The following is a 21,974-nucleotide window of genomic DNA, read 5'->3' as shown; positions in this document are numbered from 1 at the left end:
TAGTTATATTTTGATAGTAGGAAAAACTATTTTTCATTAAGAAACATTCAATACATGTTTAGGCTTATGGAGGTTAAAATGGAAGCACATTTCTGTCACAAGTCATGATGCTACCAGGTATTCAGATTTATTGGAAATGAACCCAGTTGTAAAATCACTTCTCTTTTGTGAGCTTAAACTACAGGTATTCACTTGGTGATTCCCGCTTTTTCTGTTGAATTATTAAACTTGGTGTGACCAGCAATTTGAGCTGTGCAAATGACATCCTTAGTTTGCAGAAATCAAGCCTAAAGGTTAGAGATATACGGTCTTCGTTTGAAGGGTTCTTCTCCTTGGCCTCCCCGCCACTGCTGTTACCTGTCTCAAAAACCTTTGCTCCCAAGGGCCACTTACCACCTGTTTACCCGCATCGGGAAAGAGCCTCAGAGGTCCCAAAGCACTTTGTTGCCTAATGCTTATTGAGAGTCCAAATTTCTCTGGTTCCAGCAGAAATAAGATTTCAGGATGTTGATAGTTTCAGAGAAGAGTTTGGGAAGTGATTTAATAAAAAAATTCTTTTAAAAGTTAAATTAGGAGATATAAAAGCCCATGGAACCCTTTTCTCTATTTCTGATAGCTTAAAAGATACCATGTTGGGGACTTCCCTGGTGGTCCACTGGTAAAGAATCTGCCTTCCAATGCAGGGGATGCAGGTTTGATCCCTGGTCAGGGAACTAAGATTCCCACACGCCGTGGGGCAATTAAGCCTGCGCGCCGCAACTACTGAGCTCACGCGCCTCAACTAGAGCCCGCATGCTGCAAACTACAGAGCCCACGTGCTCTGGAACCTGCACGCTACAACTAGAGAGAAGCCCACTCACCACAACGAAGAGCCCGTGCGCCATAGCAAAAGACCCCGCATGCATCAACGAAGATCCCACGTGCCACAATGAAGACCCGATGCAGCCAAAAGTGAAATGAAATAAAATAAATAAATTTTAAAAATCTTTTTTAAAAAAATAATTTTTTTATTTTTGGCTGTGTCGGGTCTCCGTTGCTGTGTGCGGCTTTCTCTAGATGCGGCAAGCGGGGGATAAGCTATTCTTTGCAGTGCGCGGGCTTCTCATTGTGGTGGCTTCTCTTGTTGTGGGGCACAGGCTCTAGGCACATGGGCTTCAGTAGTTGTGGCATGTGGGTTTCAGTAGTTGTGGCACGTGGGCTCAGTAGTTGTGGCTTGTGGGCTCTAGAGTGCAGGCTCAGTAGTTGTGGCGCACGGGCTTAGTTGCTCCGTGGCATGTGGAATCTTCCTGGACCAGGGCTCGAACCCGTGTCCCCTGCTTTGGCAGGTGGATTCTTAACCACTGCACCACCAAGGAATCCTCATAAATAAATCTTAAAGAAAAAAAAAAGTACCATGTTCCATCATCTCTGATTGCTCTTTCCATACAACTAAAAACTTTTTCTGAAATTGTAATCAATAGGTTAGTCCAAATCAGTATGTTCTATTTCTAAAATAACATAGTTTGTTAAAGTTTAAACTCTGTGGTTGAAGTCATTTTAAGGTTCCTGATAACATAATGTTTTGGTTTTTTCTGAAGAAGTAACGTCTCAGTGATACGAAAAAAGCAAACATATCATGGTGTCTATTTGTGGTGGCATAGTGACCTGGGTCATCTCCCCACTAGAAGCCTCTCAGTGGAGGCTTTTGGCTTTTGCCTTCTTGGTCACCCATATTAATATCAACTCCAGTCCACTGCCACAGTCCCTGGCTGTCCCACCCTCAACCTGTCACAGCTCCTTTGGTTGTGATCTATAACTTTGCTACCAGCTGTGGGTCAGAAATGGTTTCATTATCATCCTTTTGCTACTTCATTCTTTCTGGAACGGTATAGTTCTGTCCCCATTGTCTTTGGCATGTGTGTCTGCACTGGTTTTTAGCTGAGACTACAGACTCTTGGATGGTGGGTAAAAGGGCTCTTTTGTTCACTTAAATACTTCATATTCCAATTATGATACCCTGAGTCTGTGGAGCTCAATAAAGTCTCCTTGATATTATTGGTAGCTTAAATTATTTGGAGCTTTTCATGTTAGAAAGAAAAGGGGTTCTTAAGCCAATACCTCATTTTACAGATGAGAAGATTGAGGCTCAAGGACCATAATACCCACAGGAGCCTTCCTCTGCATTGTATTTAGGAATCATGTGCAGGGTCAGCACCCTGGAGTTGGCCGACCTCAGAGCATCCTGGTTACAGCCCTGGAGGGGGTGGGTCTGGGCTGCGGGCTGCTGTGTTGCTTCCCACCTCTAGGACCTGGGGCCTACTACCTCCCCTCCTTCCTTCCTTTGTCAGAGAGGTGAGCTTTAACTGTCTCCTTCCATGAGAGGCAGTACTGCATAATGAATGTGAGCTTGGGCCTAACTGAGGCAAAAGTGCATGCCCTGGGAAACCCTCACCTGTCTGCCGGGCGGAGAGACAGGACCTGGGAATGTGATTTCATGTTTTGAATTGGAGTGACCTTTGGGAGGATATCCTGGAATCTCAGGTCTTCATTTATATCAAGACTCCTTCCTTGCACACCTGCCCTTTCTGAGTTGCCAGGGTTTTAAAAATGGGCCCTGTGGTCCTTTGTTTTCTTGTTGTGTCACGAGGCAGAATAAAGTGAAACTCAGTGCTAGCAGATGACTCCCACTGTAATGAATATGCCTGCAAATGGCTCCTGGCCACTTGAGGGAAAAAGGGTTGTGTATAAGTTCAGAGAGAGAGATGATTGACTGGGTAGTCACTGTAGCATCCTGCTTAAGAGTGTGGATTTTTGAAAAATGGTTGTAAATTTTTAACTGTGGTAAAAAACACATAACATAAAATTTATCATAACCATTTTAAAGTGTTTTAGTTCAGTAGTGTGAAGTACATTCACATTGTTGTGTAATGGGTCTGCAGGACTTTTTAATCTTGCAAAACTGAAATTCTCTACCCATTAAACAGTAGCCCTCCATTCCTCCTCCCCCCACCCCTGCCAGCCATCATTCTACTTTCTGTTTCTAAGAGTTTGACTACTTCAGTTCCCTCATAGAAGTGAAATCATACAGTATTTGTCCTTCTGTGACTGGCCTATTTCACTTAGCGTAGTGTCCCCAAGGTTCATCAATGTTAAAGTATATGATAGGATTCTTTCCTTTTTAATATTCCACTGTATGTATAGAGTACATTTTGTTTATCTGTCAATGGCTATTTAGGTTGTTTATGTCTCTTGCCTGTTGTGAATAATGATGCATTGAACATGGGTGTGCAGATATCCTTCCAAGAGCCTGCTTTCAATTCTTTTGGATATGTACCTAGAAATGGAATTGCTGGATCATAGAGTAGTTCTCTTTTTAATTTTTTGGGGAACTGCCATACTGTTTTCCATAGCAGGGGCACCATTTTCCATTCCCACTAGCCAGTGCTCAAGAGTTGCTAATTTCTCTACCTCCTCACCAACACTTGTATTTTTTGTTTCTTTTTTGAAGTGGACTTCCTAATGAGTGCGAAGTGATATCTCATGGCAGTTTTGATGTGCATTTCTCTGATGATTAGCGAAGTTGAAAATCTTTTCATATGCTTGTTGGTCATTTTTATATCACCTTTGGAGAAATGTCTATTCAAGCCCTTTGCCCATTTTTAAACTGAGTTCTTTGGTTTTTTGTTGTTGTTGAGTTGAAAAGTATGGATTTGAAAATCAGACTGTTCTGGGCTTTAGTCCTGGCTCCTCCATTTATGAGCTGTTTGACTAGAGGCAGTTGCCACGGAATCCTCAGCCGTCTCTTGGGTGTAGTAGTGGCACCCACTTCACAGAGTTAGGGACGTTGGGCAACCACTGAGGAAGGACCCAAGAAATGGGAGCTAGAGTGAAGGCAGTCTGTTCCAGACAGAGTTTTGAAGGAAATAAGAACAGCTGCCTTCTCAGCCCCCTCCACAAATGGCAGCCGCTCTTTAATTCCACGCCCCACCGCCTTCCCTTTGACCATACCAGACTTTTAGGACAAGCAAAAGGATGTGCTTGGACAGTCAGAGGCTCAGTGGCGTATGGAAGACGCTCATGTTGCCAAAAAGATCCTCTCTGGGCATCCTGGGAGGTGTGCTGGTGGTTTGCATGGTGGCTTCAGTTTTTCGGCAAAGTGCATGTCATTGTCTGAAGTCATAGCCAGAGGAAACATGGAGTCCTTAGGCAGCAGTTTGATGTCCCTGCTCCACCCCAGGTGCACGCCTGTGGGGACAGGCCCCGCCTCACTGAGTGGCCCTGTGCTCTGAATTCAGAGGTGGAAAAAATGCAGGCCAAGAGTGCTGACAGACGCAGGGGTCTGGTTTCTTTTCAAACTCTCTTGATGGGAGAGGCAAAAAGACCGGGAGTCCTTGTAAAGAAATTAGTCATAGATGTTTCACTCTTTAAAATCGTCCCAGCAAAAGGTTAGACAACATGCAGCTTTCAAGTGGCCCTGGAGGTTGGCAAGTGCAGTGAGGTGCGACCTGGCCAACTAAGCCCACAATTGCCAGGCTCCAGAGGGTAGATTTCCCCCTGTGCTGAAACCTTCCTTGGAGTTTAAGGCACCACTTTTAAGCAGAGTGTGCTGTGCTTGGTTTATCTGTGCTGTGCCAGGGTGTTTAAAAAAGTATCTGCCCTTTGGAGTGGCAGATATGTAACTCTTTACCAAATTACTTTGTTTATTCACTCAGTCAGTTTCTCCCCTCTTTGTTTTGTCCTGTGCCCAGGTAACACCTCTCATTTCTTACTAAGGGAAGCGCTCTCAGTGTGCTGGGATTTGTCACATTCAGTTATGGTCAGTTAGAGAATTTCAGATTGTTGCCCTCTTTAATGAGTTTTTTGGGCAAAATAAATTATGGTAATATTTAAGAAATTTGCTTACTACAAAATCAGCTTTCAAAGACCGTTTGAACTTGACCATGTCCACTTTAAGTTATATTATTTATAAATGCATAGATTAAGTATTTGAAATCTGTTGAAGTTTTGAATGAGTATCAGTGTACTGACTTTTAAGGGACAGAAGAAGCCTTCTCAGTGATCATGTAGTTTGCTTCCATTTTCTTTTCTTTTTTTAATTTTTTTTGATCTTTGAATAAATTTATTTATTTTATTTTTTATTTTTGGCTGCATTGGGTCTTTCTTGCTGTGCGCGGGCTTTTTCTAGCTGTGGTGAGCGGGGGCTACTCTTCGTTGCGGTGTGCGGGCTTATCTTGTTGCGGAGCACGGGCTCTAGGCACGCGGGCTTCAGTAGCTGTGGCTTGCAGGCTCTAGAGCACAGGCTCAGTAGTTGTGGTTCATGGGCTTAGTTGCTCCGCAGCATGTGGGATCTTCCTGGACCTGGGCTCGAACCTGTGTCCCCTGCATTGGCAGGCAGATTCCTAACCACTGCGCCCCCAGGGACGCCCTTGCTTCCATTTTCTAGTTGAAGACATCAAAGCTCAAAACTTTACTAATGCTGAAACCCAAGTTTCCCAACTGCCCAAGGTATGTGGATACCCAAGGAGAATGCTACTTCCCAAGTTGATTTCTTTCAGGATATGGGCCCTTATCCAGGCAGTGAGGCTGGGGTTTTCCAGGTGGAAAGGTCACATTTCCACATGTAACCCAATGAGCATTGTGTTGAGTTGGGGGGAGAATTGGGTTCACTATTTTAAACCTCTTATTTCATAGTGTGGACTTCCCCATCCCCTCTCCCCAGTAAAGCACAAAAGTATTTCCTAACTTTTAAGTCAGTGAGCTTCCTTTCATGGATTCTGACCTTAGATCATATCCAGATAAGCATTGTATAATGGGATGGGTGGGGTTAGTTTTTTTTTAGTCACAGATGCATGAGAGGCAGGAGGGAGGTTAGCAGACTTAGTAATGGGGCTTTTAGCAGTTCATCCCATCAGTGACTAAGTCAGAGTTCACTGCAGGACTGTTGTGTCCCTTCATGGACCACCTGTCCTGCCTTTGGGACCTTTCTTCCCGCTCTCCTTCTGACCTTTTTCCTTAGTCACACATTCCTCTCTCCCCGGGCCCTTTAGAGACCTCTGCTTCCCATTCCCACTTTCTTCCCCTTTCCCAGCAATTCCCACCGAATGTTTTTGCCAGCTCTTCTCTGGGGATTACGGAGGACTGTGATGTGACCTTCTCATTTTTGATTATTTCTAGTTGAGTAGCTTCAAATGCTCCTCTGTGGAGATGAGTCCTCAGTGTGCCCGCCCTGCCTGACCCCTTCACATGGGCCTGGGGTCAGGATACCACCGTCTTGCTCCTACTGGGCGTGCCTCAGGGCTTTAGACCCTGGCCCCGTTGTGATGGTTGTAAAGGGTGGTTGTGGACCCAGGCGGTGACAGTGCGGTGCTGACAACAGTCCAGAATCCACGTTTACATCTTCAGTGAAAATCCAAGCAAAGACCCCTGTGAGCACTTATCTTTGGGAGCTGGGGTTATAGGTAACTTTTTCTTTCTTTGTTTTCATATTTTTATTGTCTCTAATTTCTCTGCAAATCAGTTAAAATATTACTCTTTTCATGGGGAAAGAAAAAAAACCAGTCACCATTCCTGAAAACCCTCGCCTGAGCTGGAGGGTAAAAAATAGGGCTTCCCTTCTTGAAAATTAGCATCTTACCATCTTACCGGTCCCTCTGAGACTGGACACCGTGGAGGCCGCTCTCGGCCTCCTCTCTCCTTCCACGGCTCCTCTTAACCGTCCCCGCCCCTCCTCCACTGCCCCTGAGTCGGCTCTCAGGCCTCCGCGGCTGCAGCGGCTGCTGCTTGTGCCTTGCAAAACGGCTCTCTCTATACCTCAGTCTTTGGCATCCTGTCATCAAGGACAATAATGTTGTTTTCAGCAAAAGTCCAAAATTTACATACAGGATCCATCCCCTGCCAGTGACGGGATGAAGGAGATTTAGTGTGTGTCATTTAATTAGCATGCAGAGATTCTGAGTGCCAAGTCGTACACAGAGTGCTGTACAAGGAATTGATCTGAAAGTGGATTAATGCTAGATACAGGAGCATGAAGTGTAGTCAGGGAGACAAATACATACCGAGGGAGAAAAAAGGATGGAAACTGCTGAGTATGACTATAGCCAAGTTCAGGTTTGAATTGGAAAGCTGTGGCTGCCGAGGGGAAGAGCCTTTTAAACTCCCCGGAGGATTTCTCTAATTGTCTTGTGTTGATGCAGTGCTGTTTTGTGGCATAAGCCTTAATGATTTGGGGGTTATAACTTTGTCCGGATAAAGTGATCCTTTTCCACCCCAAGCTTTATAAGTATTATGTACAAATTAAATACACAAAATCTATCCATCTATATTATAAATGTGTGACAAAAACTATGTCTTAAATCTTGATTCTTTCACAAAACCTTAATGCTTTCTTGCCTTGAATGTATTTTCTCCGATCTTATATTGAAAACCTGTGTTTGTCTCATGTCTTGAGTCTACGGAGTTGTTGTTCTTTTTTTCTCCGTTGTCTTATGGGTTGTTCAAGCGATTTTAATTGGAAGGTGGGCTCATAAAGCAGGCACTGGCGTACACTCCGAGATTGTCTGAGGACTTGGAAGCACGTGTTTGTTGAGTGTGTGCCCAGGTGGTGCCCTGCAGCTTGTTGGTTGGAAGAAGCATTCCAGATCTGCTTCTTGCAGCAGGGTAGATCAGGTCCTGCATTGACAAGGAAGTAGGCAAGGTGAGGAAGCAGGATAAAAGGTAGTCTAGGTGACAGTCCACTTCTAAGTCCAGTCCAGGACCTGGCTTATAATAGAAGCCACATGGCAGCGCAGAGCAGTAGCCATGTTCGTGACACAGATGGCGAGTTCACGCAGATCCCTTGTCCTGGTCTCCAGGTCTCCCCTCCCCCTTAAAAAAAAATCTGGATTTTGCCAATCCACCAAGACTCAAAAGACCAGCCTATTCCTTTAGGTCATAATAAAGCCTTGTGCTCTCAAACCTTTTCATTTTTTTCTTAGCTACTGACCTCTTTTTTTTTTTTTTTTTTTTTTTTTTTTGCGGTATGCGGGCCTCTCACTGTTGTGGCCTCCCCCGTTGCGGAGCACAGGCTCCGGACGCGCAGGCTCCGGACGCGCAGGCTCAGCGGCCATGGCTCACGGGCCCAGCCGCTCCGCGGCATATGGGATCCTCCCAGACCGGGGCACGAACCCGTATCCCCTGCATCGGCAGGCGGACTCTCAACCACTTGCGCCACCAGGGAGGCCCTGACCTCTTTTTTAAGGAAACTTTACAGAGGCCCTGTAAAACATTAACTCAGACCTGCTATGCTGAAATGGAGTGGAGGAGAAATTTAGAACCACATTTGCTCCTGCTGTGGGCTGAGTGTTTACGTCTCCCCTAAATTCATATGTTGAAGCCCTAATACCCTGTGTGTTGGTATTTGGAGGTGGGTCCCCCTCGGTGAGGTAACTAAGTTTAGATGAGGCCATGAGCGTAGAGCTTCCATGATGGGATTAGTGTCTTCCTTCCTGATAAGGAGACCAAAAAAAAAAAAAAAAAAAGAAGAGACCAGAGTTCTTTCTCTGCCATGTGAGGGTGCAGCAGACCGGAGAGAGGGCCTTCCCCAAGCACCTGACTGTGCAGGTGCCCTGATTCTGGACGCCCAGCCTCCAGAACTGTGAGAAACGAATGTTTGTTGTTTAGGCCACGCAGTCGATGGTATGTTGTTTTAGCGGCCTCAGCTAAGCCCACTCTGCCCCCCGCCTCTCTCCTGGCCCCCCTTGTGGCCTTTGCTGACAGGGCGTCCTGAGATACAGTTTGGAAGCCAGCGCTCCGTAGTGCAGCCACGTCACTCTCACCGGGCCGCACTGTGACCCGCCTAACACCCTGTGCTGTGGTCCGGGGGGATTTGAGGCTGAGAATGATGGTTTCCTCTGTAGGCTTCTTTTCACTTGCCCAGTAGAACTGAGGCACAGAAAAGCCCCTGAGACCGCACACACCTTGCGCCGCGGGTGGGGTGCCTGGGGCTGTCCTGCTGGGAGGCGAGGAGGTCCTGGAAGCCGTGCGGTAAACAGATGAGTTGCTTTTGTGCAGATGGTTAAAGAACACGAGCTGAGCAATTGTGATCTTAGCTTTTAGTAGTGTATTTTTCTGTTTGTGTTGAGTGACTCCTGGGTCTATGTTTCTGACTATTTATGTTCATATCTGGAAGTTCTCTGGAAGGAAATTTATTATCACTGTAACAGTGTGGGTAGTCTATCTGGGTCAGCAGGGAGGGACCATTTTCTGAATGCATTTCTTAAGAAATGGTATTAATTTTAGTTTAAACAGTTGCCTTCGACAAAGAGAAAAACAAGATTTGGCTAGTGTTTGAAAAGCAAGGTATGTTACATTTAAAATTTTTATTTAATGGTCAGATCATCTATAATGGATGGAGTCATTGCTGAATTAATTTGAAACAATTTATTTAAAAAGGATCCCTGGGGCTTCCCTGGTGGCGCAGTGGTTGAGAGTCCGCCTGCCGATGCAGGGGACACGGGTTCGTGCCCCGGTCTGGGAAGATCCCACATGTCGCGGAGCGGCTGGGCCCGTGAGCCATGGCCGCTGAGCCTGTGCGTCCGGAGCCTGTGCTCCACAACGGGAGAGGCCACAACAGTGAGAGGCCCGCGTACCAAAAAAAAAAAAAAAAAAAAAAAGGGATCCCTGTTCCCAAGTGTTATATAATGTGAAACCACCAATTAAGGTAAACCTAAATAGTATAACCTATTAGGTTATACTAAAGTAAGTGTTCCAGTCGTCGAAAACCCAGGATACCGGGTCCCACCCCAGAGTGTGTGATCTAGTAGGTCTAGGCGAGGCCAAGAATTTGCACTTCTGACAAGTGACCAGGTGATACGGATGTTACTGGTCGGCAGACCTCACTTTGAGAACTACTCCCGTGGACTGAACCCGTGGCCTGGGTTCTGGTGATGGTGATCCCATGTGCTGGTGTGGGCAGTGGGGTCAGGAAGACATCTCACCCTCAACACCCACAGTGAGGTCCAAGCAGGGTGGGCTTGGCCAGCAGCTGTCGTCATGGAGAGTCAATCGTGTAAGTGACGCATGTTGGGTGGTCTGACCCCTTTAAAAAGAATCCATGTGGATGAGATCGAAGGGCTGAGGTAGCAGCTGGGGCAGATCGCCACGTGGTTAACGCTCTCGGAAACAGAACTTACTGACTGGTCATTTTTTCACCTCTTCTCTAGAGCTTCTGTAGGATGGCAGTCTTGCTTCACTAGCACAGGAGGCCTTCACTGTCTGACCAGACTCGTTTCTCACTCTCTGCGTGCTCTCCCCCCACCTCACCCCACCCGCACTTTTCCAGGGTCGTGTGGAACTGCTCGAAACTCCCCAGGAACTCACCACGGTGGGCTGTTTTAATTCCCTCCCTTCACAGGGGGTGGCCTTCCTGGGCACGCTGCAGGACTTAGGACGTGACCAGTCCCTGCACCACTGCCCCTTGCCCACTCCCCACGGAAGGGGCAGACTAGGGTCACCTCTCCTACAGGTGGGTCTCCCATCATGGCCCTCTGCGCTTACTTTGGCCACCCCTGTGGGCTCCTGTCCTGCCACTTGTCACACTGTCACCCCTGTCATGGTGGCCTCCTCAGCTGTCCCCTTGGGGGACAGAAGTTGGTTTCATTTCATCATTGTTCTCGGGATGAACTAAACGATTGTTTGGTCCGAGAGGTGATCTACACCTTAGTGTGTAATGTGTCCTATAAAGCTTTATATATAAAACGTTGTGTATCTACCTGAATGTCAGATATCCACATATCTCCATATAGATAGATGTATGTAAAGTTTATATAAAGTTTTAAAATCGTTTTTCATGAACTTGAGAATAAAACGGTCGAAAAGAGCTGAGCCCCAGTCACATGGGCCTGGAATTGTGTGCCACATGGGGGCATCACTTGTTTCCTCCTCCTTCGGTGCCTGTTTTTCCTTGTTCCCTTCGCCTAGACTGTCCCCCTCGACTTCTCTCCCTTCTGCTTCACCTTTCCCAAGATGCTGCAGGGCTGCCCTGACCTCCTGCTTCTCTGAGCTGCTCTGGCGTTATCGTCTGTGCTCAGGGCAGTGATTGTCAGCCCCAGGGATGCCGTTCTCAGACTCTTAGAGGCTCGGCTGAGGTTTGCCTCGGTGCTGAGGGAGCATAAAGGACCTGGCAGGGAGTGACAGGAGGAGACTTCCCAGACGTGACCTTGGAGCTGAGCTCTGGAGGAGGAAGTCAGCCACACAAAGAAAGGCCAGAAGGGCAGCCCCGCCGCTGTAAGAGTGGCTGGGCCTCTCCAGTGCTTCCTGCCTCTTGTGACCACAGGTCCTGGACACTCTGAGGTGGTGACCAGGACAACACTGTTATTTTCTTCGTAGAGAGTACGTGTCTGTCTTCCCCAGTATCCTTCAGTAAACCACTTTTCTTTTTTATCCCCAGCCCCAGTCTGACTGTGGAGAAGTCTAAACAGCACAAAGATTTTGCCAGGTTTAGATTAAAAGAGAATAATGAGGATAAGAGCAGTTCAGCACATACCCCTGGCCGAGTACTGCTGTCAGTGCTCTCAAGGGTTCTCATTTCATCCCTGCATCAGAGCCGTGGGACGTGGATGCTGTCATCGACTGTGGTCTCTGGATGAGGAGGCCGAGGCACGGAGCGGTCGGGGCCGTGCTGCTCTCCAGGTTGCTCAGTGGCAGCACAGGTGGAATAAGGGCCTTCCTTCCCCCTTCTGTGTTCATTCCCATCGCCCCGAGGCACTGAGATGAGCCAGTCCGGCTCCACCAGCAAACCAGCTCCATGTCTCAGGCCTTGGTCACCAAGGCTGTCACAACAGTCCTCACTTACTGGGCGGTGGTGAGGGTGAGATGTGTGGCTACTTGTAAAGCACGCTGCCTGGCACAGAGTAAGTGCTCGGGGTGAACTATTTGAGCCTCACTTTCCCCATTGGGAAGGGAAGGGGGGTTGAGCTGAGTCATCTTCCAGTGCCCCTTTCAGCCCTACGTTTCCGTGCTCGTGCGGGTGCTGACGATTTCCCTCACAGGCCAGGGGAAGGAAGGAGAGTGAGCAGAGGGGTCCCCTGGGGGCAGGCCTGGGTCCTGGACTCACCCCCTCACCTGTCCTGGTGGCCCTGACCCAAGGGCCTTCGGTGGTGGTGGCTCTTTTCCACCTCAACGTGTCTCGTAAAACTGCAGGAACCACAATTTGAAATTCAAGGTTATATAAGTGGTAATAGAATAGATCAAACTATGACGAAGACCAGCATTTCATATGCCGACTGAGGCTGAATGTTCCTCTTTATAGTTTTATTGTCTTTAATCAAGAAACGAGAGCCCTGACCTTCGGCCCTCCCAAAAAGTACAGCATTATCCCCTTTGCAGATACAAAAACAAATGCCATTCATTCCAAAGGATAATTTTTTTTAAAATTTATTTTGGCTGCCAGGGGTCTTCATTGTGGCACGCGGGATCTTTAGTTGTGGCATACGGACTCTTAGTTGCAGCATGCATGCGGGATCTGGTTCCCCCACCAGGGATCAAACCCGGGCCCCCTACTTGGGGAGCGTGGAGTCTTACCCACTGGACCACCAGGGAAGTCCCTCTCAAAGGATAATTTTATCCAGTGCACTAAATAAAACTTCATGTGTCTACAGCCTTTTCTTGGTTCTTTTCAAGCTTATGTAGGCCTTGACTTTCCCAGGCACTACCTCCCCCCACGGGGGTGCTTCTTGCCTGTGCTCCCAGCTCAGCCCCGGAGGGAGGGAGGAAGCCGGGGGCGCTGTTGGCTGCCCCCCCCCCCCCCCCCCCCGGCTCCCCAGGAGCACCCGCTGTGCGCCTTCCCTTCAGTCATCTTCTCCGTGCCTCTGTCTGGCTCTTCTCCCTGGGTTTCCCCCCACCCCCCGTCCCCGCCCTGCGCCTTCCTGCTTCTCCTCGAGCTGTGAGCTGTTGTCACAGCTCCTCGCCAGGCTGATTCCAAAACGCATCTTAATAGAGCCTTGGAAACTCACCCCAGATGGCTAATTTGGGACGGCATAGGGATAAAGATCTGCAGGGCTCTTGCTGCTGTTTTTAGTTTCTGCATTTCTTGTCTGTTTTCTTAAAAAAAACTTGTGTGCCTGCCTCCCCATTACATCCCCTCACCACCACCACCCCGCTGCACCCCGTCTCACACAGAGTTAGTCTCGCTCTTCTGTCTTCAGAGCTTATCCCCCAACCCTAGCACTTTTTTTTCACATTGTTTCATAATAGCCCTTCACTTGTCGGATCCACCGAGCTCTTGATTCCCTGCTGGCCGGGATATCTTTCCAACGCTAAAGAATGCGTAAATGAAATACATTTTTTTTTGAAAACTGTAAAAACCCCAAATCTTCCATAATTCCCACTAATTAATACCTAAAGTAACCAGGCAGTCATTGCTGTCTGTAATCTGGGCCTGACCATATTCTTCTCTTCTGTTTGCATGGGTACCATCTGGTCATTAGCAAAATGGGTCCGTGCGTGATAACTGACATTCACCTGCATGCCTTGTGATGCTGCTCCCTTTACCAGACATGGCGCCCGTCATTTCCACCTGTCTGAATTTTTACTTGTCCTTAAAGAACTACTACCAGTTCCTAAAACCTGATGCTGATAAGAAGAATGATAGCTGACATTTTATTGAATGCTTGCTATGTGCCAGGCTTATCTTTTTTTCCACATGTTTGCCTAATTAATGCTCACACTAATCCTCTGGGAAGCACTAGAATGCAGATTTTGCAGATGAGGATACAGGTATAAGGTGTTCAAGCCACCTGTTTGAGGTTAAGTAGCTAGATGAGTGGTGGAGCAGGGATTTGATCGTAGGTATCTGGCTCCAGGGCCTATGCCCTTGACCTGATACACAGGAGAAATTCATTTTCTTTGCTGAACTTCTAGAATACTTTCTTTGTATTTCTCAGCACTTGTGTACTTCTCCCAATTACCCTGTTTGAAATTTGAGGGACTGTGGCATATTCATATCTGGATTTCTAGCAGCAGGTGAAAAAAACTTTAAAATATTTCTTTTGAAAAAAGAATGTGGGCTTCCCTGGTGGCGTAGTGGTTGAGAGTCTGTCTGCCGATGCAGGGGACCCGGGTTCGTGCCCTGGTCCAGGAAGATCCCACATGCTGCGGAGCGGCTGGGCCCGTGAGCCATGGTCGCTGAGCCTGTGCTCCGCAACGGGAGAGGCCACAACAGTGAGAGGCCCGCGTACCGCAAAAAAAAAATAAAATAAAATAAAAAAATAAAAATAAAAAAAGAATGTTGGGCTTCCCTGGTGGCACAGTGGTTGAGAGTCCATCTGCCGATGCAGGGGACACGGGTTCATGCCCCGGTCCGGGAGGATCCCACATGCCGCGGAGCGGCTGGGCCCGTGAGCCATGGCCGCTGAGCCTGCGCGTCCGGAGCCTGTGCTCCGCAACGGGAGAGGCCACAACAGTGAGAGGCCCACGTACCGCAAAAAAAAAAAAAAAAAAAAAAAAAGTTATTATTTAAAAATTATGTTTTCCTGTAGCTAGACCATCATATAATGCAACTGTAGAAAAATAGCGAGGTTCTTGTTTTTGGGTTATTTTCCATAAAACATCCAAAGTAGTCAGAGTAGAGTGTAGAGAGACCTCGGGTAAATGAATCTGTTTGTTTATGACTTTTCCATGTGCCGCTGCTGTTTCCCAGGCACGGGATACGGCAGGGACCACAGAAATCTCTGCTCTCCTGGCATCTATGCTCTGTTGTAGTAGAGGTAAAGTTTGCACTTTGTAAACAGTTTGACAGCATTCATTCGAGGACTGCCTGTTTCTCTCTTAAATCTACACGTTCATTTTACTTTGTTTTTTTAAGAAATTTTCTTCAGCTGTTGGTAACAACAGATGCTGCAGATGTTAATCCCTGCTGTTGTTAACTTTTCTCCAGAGATTTAATGTTCAGTTTTAATTCTTGTTTCCAAGGCCTATTCATGTCGTTCAAACAGAAGTTTGAGAATAACTGAAATTTTAAACGTTTTCTTTTTCTTCTGGCATGGGAGACCAGGATTTTTCAGGAGGGATGGTGAGAGTTTTAAACTGCTCTGTTGTGGGATAACAGAAAAAAGCGACATATTGGAGAATAAGGATCTGTCTCTTCATTTTCTTCCTGGGGCTCCTCTTTCTTACAGGGCACCTGACACGTGATTTAATGTCATATCTTTAAAGGGAGGAGAACTGCAGTTCAACCTTGGTATCAGTGTCTTGTGAAAGCACAGGAAAGGAGCCCTGTATTCCAGACTTTGCAGATCCAGAGGCTGGACAGATGTGAGGCCGTGTGCATGTTCCTTTTCCTCCTGCCCCATCACACCTACAGTGTGGTGTCACGCTCTTCCCCACACACGCGTGTGCAGGGAGGACACAGCAGTTGGAGAACAGTTCGGCATCTGCAATACTGACACACCAGCAGAGGTCATATTTATGACTCTATTGAGAATGTCACAGCAGTGATTTAGATGCAGGCAGTTGTCTCTTAGGGCCCCTGAATTATGGCTGGTTTTAAAATTCTTAGAACCCACTGAAGGCCATTGTTTCTGAGAGTCTACATAATTTAAGTGTTCTACATCCTGTCATTACAGGAGATGTCAGAATAGTAAAAGCCAATCCCAGGCTGACCTGTTCCTGCAACCCTGTGGTTTTGTGGCTCTGCAGACTTTATAAAGCTGGCCGTCGGTGCCTGTGGTCCCCACAGTTGGGGCAGTTGGCGGTGAATGTCATCTCTCACATCTTGCCCCGAGGGACTGGAACCCAAAAGGTGTACGCATTTACCGAGGTTTACAAAGAGGGGTGGGGCAGCCCCCTGCTCAGCCTCTGCTGCACTAAGGCGCGCTCTTCCACCTGAGCCTCTGGCTGGCTGCCTCTCAGCAAGAATAGAAGTCGAGGACAGAAGCCAGAGCCCCGCTGTTGTTCTGGAGAATATTAGAAACAGCAAAGCCTTTCTTAGACCACTGAGCACATCACATCCTGGGTACATATGAGGGACTCAACAAATACTAGTGTAAATGGCTTAGGAATTACCCAAGTTAAAACAGTGAACATATTTATTATTAGAACAAGGTTCTCAGTCAACAGCTGTCCAACATTTTCACGTTGTTATCCTCACCCTGCCCCTCCATTCAACCCCCTGTGTACATGAGTACACATCTCATAAGGCTGCACCCCAAACACGTATGCACACGCACATGTGAAAGAGGACTGATCACAGAGCTGTAGCCTTGTCCCATATCTGGGTGTTTTGGCATTGATAAGATTAGCCGGGCCACATTTAGAATAAACAGGTATTTAACTATCCCCCTCTTGTAAATTACTAACTACTTTGTAACTAGGCTACTCTTAATATGAACAAAAGATAGTATATTTTTAAAAATTGTTAATTATAGACTATAACATCCGTAATTGTTACCACATAAAATAAACTTGGGCAAAGGGGATATATTTTACCCCTTCCCAGGGTTTAGGAGAGAGTAAGTGATTGGTATTTTATTCTGATTCAGGTTCTCACTGGGGATGATTTTGTTCCCCCTTCTCCCCAGGGGACATTTAGCAATGTCTGGGCATTTTTGATTGTCACTGTTGGCATGGGTGGATATTATTGTCATCTAGTAGGTAGTGCCCAGGGATGCTGATAAACATGCTACAGTGCACAGAACAGTTCCCCATGACAAAGAATTAGCCAGCCCAAAGCATCAGTAGTGCTGGGATAGAGAAACCCTGCTGTAAATTGTTAGGTTTATTTGCTGACCTTTACAATGGATTAGCCTTTATTTAGTTAATTCAGAGGTGAAATTAACACCAGTGCTCCTAATCCATCTTTGTATTCTGCAATGGGCCTTGGTACCCTGACCAAGGCCCATTGGGATGAGCTCTGACCACATGTGAAGGCCTGAATTCAGGCAGCTGACAGCAGCATTTGGACTGGGTTCTAGCAGTCAGAGCGAAAGAAAATGAAGAGCTGTCATGATAATAAGTACATAAGGTTACGTGAGGGAGTGAAGAGTAAAAATGTGATGTGGAGCCCGCTGTTCTGAGTATGTTTTGAGACCAGCAATAGTGGCATCACCTGGGAACTTAATGGAAATGCAGACTCTTAGGCTCCCCTCAGACTGAGTCAAAATCTGCATTTCAGCACGATACCCACGCGATGTTTGTGCATCTGGAAGTTAGAGGCACTGGGTAAGCATTTTTTACTTTGGAGGAAAGTATACCTTGGTTCAAATTGTGGCTCTGACTCTTCGCAGAGGTGTGACCTTGACCGTGTTACAAAACCTCACTGCACCTTAATTATTTTGGCTGTAGAAAGGGGATAACATCACCTGTCTCATGAGGTGCTTGTGACACCTCTCATGTGGTTGTGATGGTTTATCATCTTTCAACAGCCAAGATGGTAAAAGAAGAAAACAAAACAAAAACAAAACAAAGGGAAAGGGCTCAAGCAGAAGACTTCAAGCTGCAGAGTGAGATTAAGTAAGAATAAGATCTGTGCCGAGGACCCATCACATGGTAAGATCTCAACAAACTGAGCCGTGATTAATAATAAGAAAAAGAAGATGAAAGCAGAGAACCCTAGGGAGGCAGTTTATGTCTTAAACCTCTCAGTCGTCATCACCAAACAATGCTTGGGCTCTTTGCAGATCTAATTTCTCTGACTAGGAAAATAGCAAAACCTGGAGCTTCATAAGCTTCTATAGACTGGTTCTTGTCATCAGCTTCGTTGGCAGAGAGTAAGTAGATCCGGCGACCAAACAGCCAAAACTCCTAGACGTGTTCCATCAGCCCAGCCTGAGGCACAGCTGCTCTGTTTATTGCCCTGCAGTTTGAAAGTTAACATAGTAGGAATTTTCAAGACACGCGGGAGGAGAAAGGCTGAGGCAGACAGGAAAGATGCAGTTTGAGGAAGGAGGCTAGGAGAGATGAGCCCTCGTCTTACTGGCAGGGTTTAAGAATGGGAAGGAGGCTCCAGATTAAGTCCACCTGATGCTCTGTTGACGGGACGGTCCCTGGGTTCTTCCTGTTATACACGTGAAGGTCCGTTGAAATGCTGCTCTAACCACTACTCCGCCTGCCACATCGGCCCTGACAGCTCACAATAATCACTTTTTGGGAACAAGAATCTTTTATGAACCAGAGGGAGTGTAAATACTTCCAGTATGAGATAAAACAGAACTTGAATCATAACTGCAGGGTCCAGCAGAGTTTCAACAGCCAAGATGGTAAAAGAAGAAAACAAAACAAAAACAAAGGGAAAGGGCTCAAGTAGAAGACTTCAAGCTGCAGAGTGAGATTAAATAAGAATACTGACTAAAGTTCCTTTTGAAAAAGGGATTAATTTAGACTGTATTGTGTTCAATAGTGAGTAATCCTAAGTATACAGGTTGTGAGGGGTGACTTGTCTTTAAGTGTTTTGCAAGAGAACATTTTTTAATCTTTGATTTAAATCAGAACAGGTTTGCATTTTCTTTAATTTTTTGATTATAAAAATGTTTATTATCACACATTTAGAAAATACAGGAAATACAAAGAAGAACAGCAAGCACACCAAACCCAGTACCTACCTATCTCTTCTTTTATTCAACAATTATTTATCAAACATCTGCTGGGTGCCAGGGACTGCTTGGTGTTGGACAGACCCCCGTCAACAAGGTGGCAAGGTTCTAGCCTTCTCAGAGCTTACGATGTTGAGTGACTAAATTTTGATGCGTTTCCTTCCGGTATTTTTTTCTGTGCCCTTAGTGAATATGTGGTAGCAAACAATAAGAGCTAATGTTCACTGTATTACTGTGTGTTGGACCCTGTTTTAGGTGGTTTGTATGGTATGTATTAACTCAATCCCTATAACACCACTATGAGGGAGGTGCTGTTATTCCCACTTAACAGATTGGGAAATTGAGGCACAAAGAGGTTAAGCAACGTGCTAAAGATCACAAAATCCATAAATGCAGAGTCTCGATTAAAAACCAGGCAGCCAGGCTCCAGAGCCCGACCTATTAATCATGGAACTGTACTGCCTCTCGTAATACTTATAAAATTGAGATCATACAATATAGACAATTTTAATTCTTGCTTTTATATTGACCATTACACGTGAGCATCCTCCTGTAACGTGCATAAACGGTCTATTTCTTACCTCCAAAAGAAGCAGAATTTTAATTCATTTGTTTAACAGGGTCATAATGAAATAAACAAATAAAAATGTGATGATAAGCATTTAAATGCTTACAGAGATTATAAGGCATTCTTAATGGCTTATCATTTGTTTAAAGATCCTGTACTTTCAAGAGGAGTTAAGATGGACAAGTTACATTAGGAAATTAAACATTTTGTAGCTTGTACTTGATTTCATAGCAGGAAAACAAACCCAGCTTTAGATAAAGAGCAATGGTGATGACTGTTCTATAAATTAGTCATAACATGGAATTGTGTTGGAGATGTTGAATGGAAGAGATAGTGTATTGTCTTACGGGGGTGGGGGTTGTGAGACTCAGGTTGCCTGTACGGGGCTTTTCACGGCATGTGTTAAGAATGCATTGTGTCAGATGAGGTCCACTTGTGTGTGGGGACTTCGCTAGTTTCATAGTGAACCGGTGGGATGGTCTCTGCGTGTCCGTAAGGTATTAGTGAGATACAACAACACTTTACCAGCAGCAGAGTGTCTGCAATTGGGAAAGCCACAAATTCCTGAACTGTAAAGAGATTTCAACTAAGAAATAGAAATTTGAAAATTGATGGCATAGGAAACATTTGAATTGTAGGCATATCTAAATTGTAGGGGTATCTACAGAAAGCATGAACTTATTCATTGTCTCACCCTGGGCAAATTACCTGGCTTCTCTGAACCATAGTTTTCTCTTCAGGCTAATACTTGCCTTCTGGAGTTGGCATCAGGATGAAATGAGTCTGTCCATATAAAACACCTGGCATGGTGCCCAGCACTTGGTAGAGGATTTATTAATGGTCACAGTTACTCTTGGCTGTTAAGTAAGTTTTAATCTTTTTTAAAAACACCTAGCCTTATATACAACACAGTGGTTAAGAATGTACATAAAAGCCAGACTGCTTGGGTTCCAACCCTGGCTCTACGATTTTCCAGCTGTGTGGCATTGGGCAAGGCACGTGAACTCCTGTGCTTTAGTTTGCTTCTCTTTAAAACTGAATAGTTACAGTACCTACATGTTAGGGTGGTTGAGTGTTAAACAAATTATTATATATAAAACCCTCAGAACAGTCTGGTATAGAGCACTGTATGAATGCTTGCTGTTGTTATCAATAATACACTCATTAACTCAGAAGAAGGTAAAGTATTATACCTTACAAAGTAGATATCTTTGAACATTTCCTCAGCTGATGCGACTTTTGCTTATTACTATTTGAAGTATAATTTGTTTGATGTTTGTGGCTCAGGTGTAGTTTTTCAGTGCATATTAAAACTTGATTTTTAAATTTGGTGATACCATTGTGTAATATCTGAATGAGCAGAATTTTCTGATCAGGCATTATGTTTAAATATAAATTTTTATTGAAAAATGACCATTCTGGATGTGGTATATATGTGTACAAAGGAATACTATTCAGTCATAAAAAAGAATGAATTTTTGCCATTTGCAGCAACACGGATGGACTTGGAGGGGATTATGCTAAGTGAAATAAGTCAGACAGAGAAAGGCAAATAATGTATGATCTCACTTATGTAGAATCCAGAAAATACAACAAACAAGTGAATATAACAAAAATGAAGCAGACGCACAGATAGAGAACAAACTAGTGGTTATCAGCGGGGAGGGGGAATGAGGGGGAAGAGGAATAAGGGCTACAAACGATTATGTATAAAATAAGCTACAAGGATATATTATGCAACACAGGGAATATAGCCGATATTTTATATTAACTATAAATGGAGTATAAGCTTTAAACATTGTGAATTACGCAGATTAGAAAACAAACTTATGGTTACCAAGGGGGGGAGGAAGAGTGGGATGAATTGGGAGATTGAGCATAGCACAGGCAACTCTACTCCGTGCTCTGTGGTGACCTAAATGGGAAGGAAATCTAAAAAAGAGGGGATATATATATGTATAACTGATTCACTTTGCTGTAGAGCAGAAACTGACACAACACTGTAAAGCAACTCTACTCCAGTAAAAAATAAATTAATTTTTTTTAAAAATTGTAAAAATTGTGAATCACTGTATTATACACCTGTAACTTATATAATATTGTACAGCAACTGTACCTCACTTAAAAAAAAAAAGAAGGGCCTCCCTGGTGGCGCAGTGGTTAAGAGTACGCCTGCCGATGCAGGGGATACGGGTTCGTGCCCCAGTCTGGGAGGATCCCATATGCCGCGGAGCGGCTGGGCCCGTGAGCCATGGCCGCTGGGCCTGTGCATCCGGAGCCTGTGCTCCGCAACGGGAGAGGCCACAACAGTGAGAGGCCCACATACCGCAAAAAGAAAAAAAAAAAAAAAAAAAAAAGAAAACAAAATAAAGAGGAAGAAAAAGGAAAAAAAAGAAAAATGACCATTCTGAAATGTCCTTTTTCCTCCTCAGATTATTCAGAGCTGGGAGAGCTTCCCCCACGATCTCCTCTAGAACCAGTTTGTGAAGATGGACCCTTTGGCGCTGTCCCAGAGGAAAAGAAAAGGACATCTCGTGAACTTCGAGAGCTGTGGCAAAAGGCCATTCTACAACAGATACTGCTCCTCAGGATGGAGAAGGAAAATCAGAAGCTGCAAGGTTGGTTTGCCATTTTTTATATTTAACAGGCCTGCTGTTGATTTAATTGGTCCTGACTCTAAAGTGAAGCATATCAGACATAAGTGTGTTATTCTTTAAAAAAAAAAAAAAGAAGAAGAAAAAGGCAAGGTACTCTAACATACATACATACACACATGCATATTAAATACCTGTTACTTTTCCAAAGCAAAGTTAGTACTTTTCACTTTCTGGAGATTTAATGATAATCTCGCCAATTATATTAAA

The 21,974-nt window shown here is 45.3% G+C and overlaps 1 protein-coding gene across 7 annotated transcripts in view; it reads left to right on the top strand.

Annotated features, from left to right (window-relative positions):
• TBC1D1 (TBC1 domain family member 1) overlaps positions 1–21,974 on the top strand; it is a 231,997-nt gene that overhangs the window by 173,206 nt on the left and 36,817 nt on the right. For all 7 annotated transcript variants that reach the window (XM_060111224.1, XM_060111254.1, XM_060111233.1 and 4 more), the window contains one exon: positions 21,543–21,728. In XM_060111224.1, the coding sequence (XP_059967207.1) occupies positions 21,543–21,728 (186 nt within the window). The remainder of the gene's footprint in view (positions 1–21,542; positions 21,729–21,974) is intronic.

The sequence above is a fragment of the Mesoplodon densirostris genome, chromosome 1 (assembly GCF_025265405.1).
Source record: "Mesoplodon densirostris isolate mMesDen1 chromosome 1, mMesDen1 primary haplotype, whole genome shotgun sequence".
NCBI classification, from domain to species: domain Eukaryota; kingdom Metazoa; phylum Chordata; class Mammalia; order Artiodactyla; family Ziphiidae; genus Mesoplodon; species Mesoplodon densirostris.
This window is presented reverse-complemented; position numbering and strand designations above follow the sequence as displayed.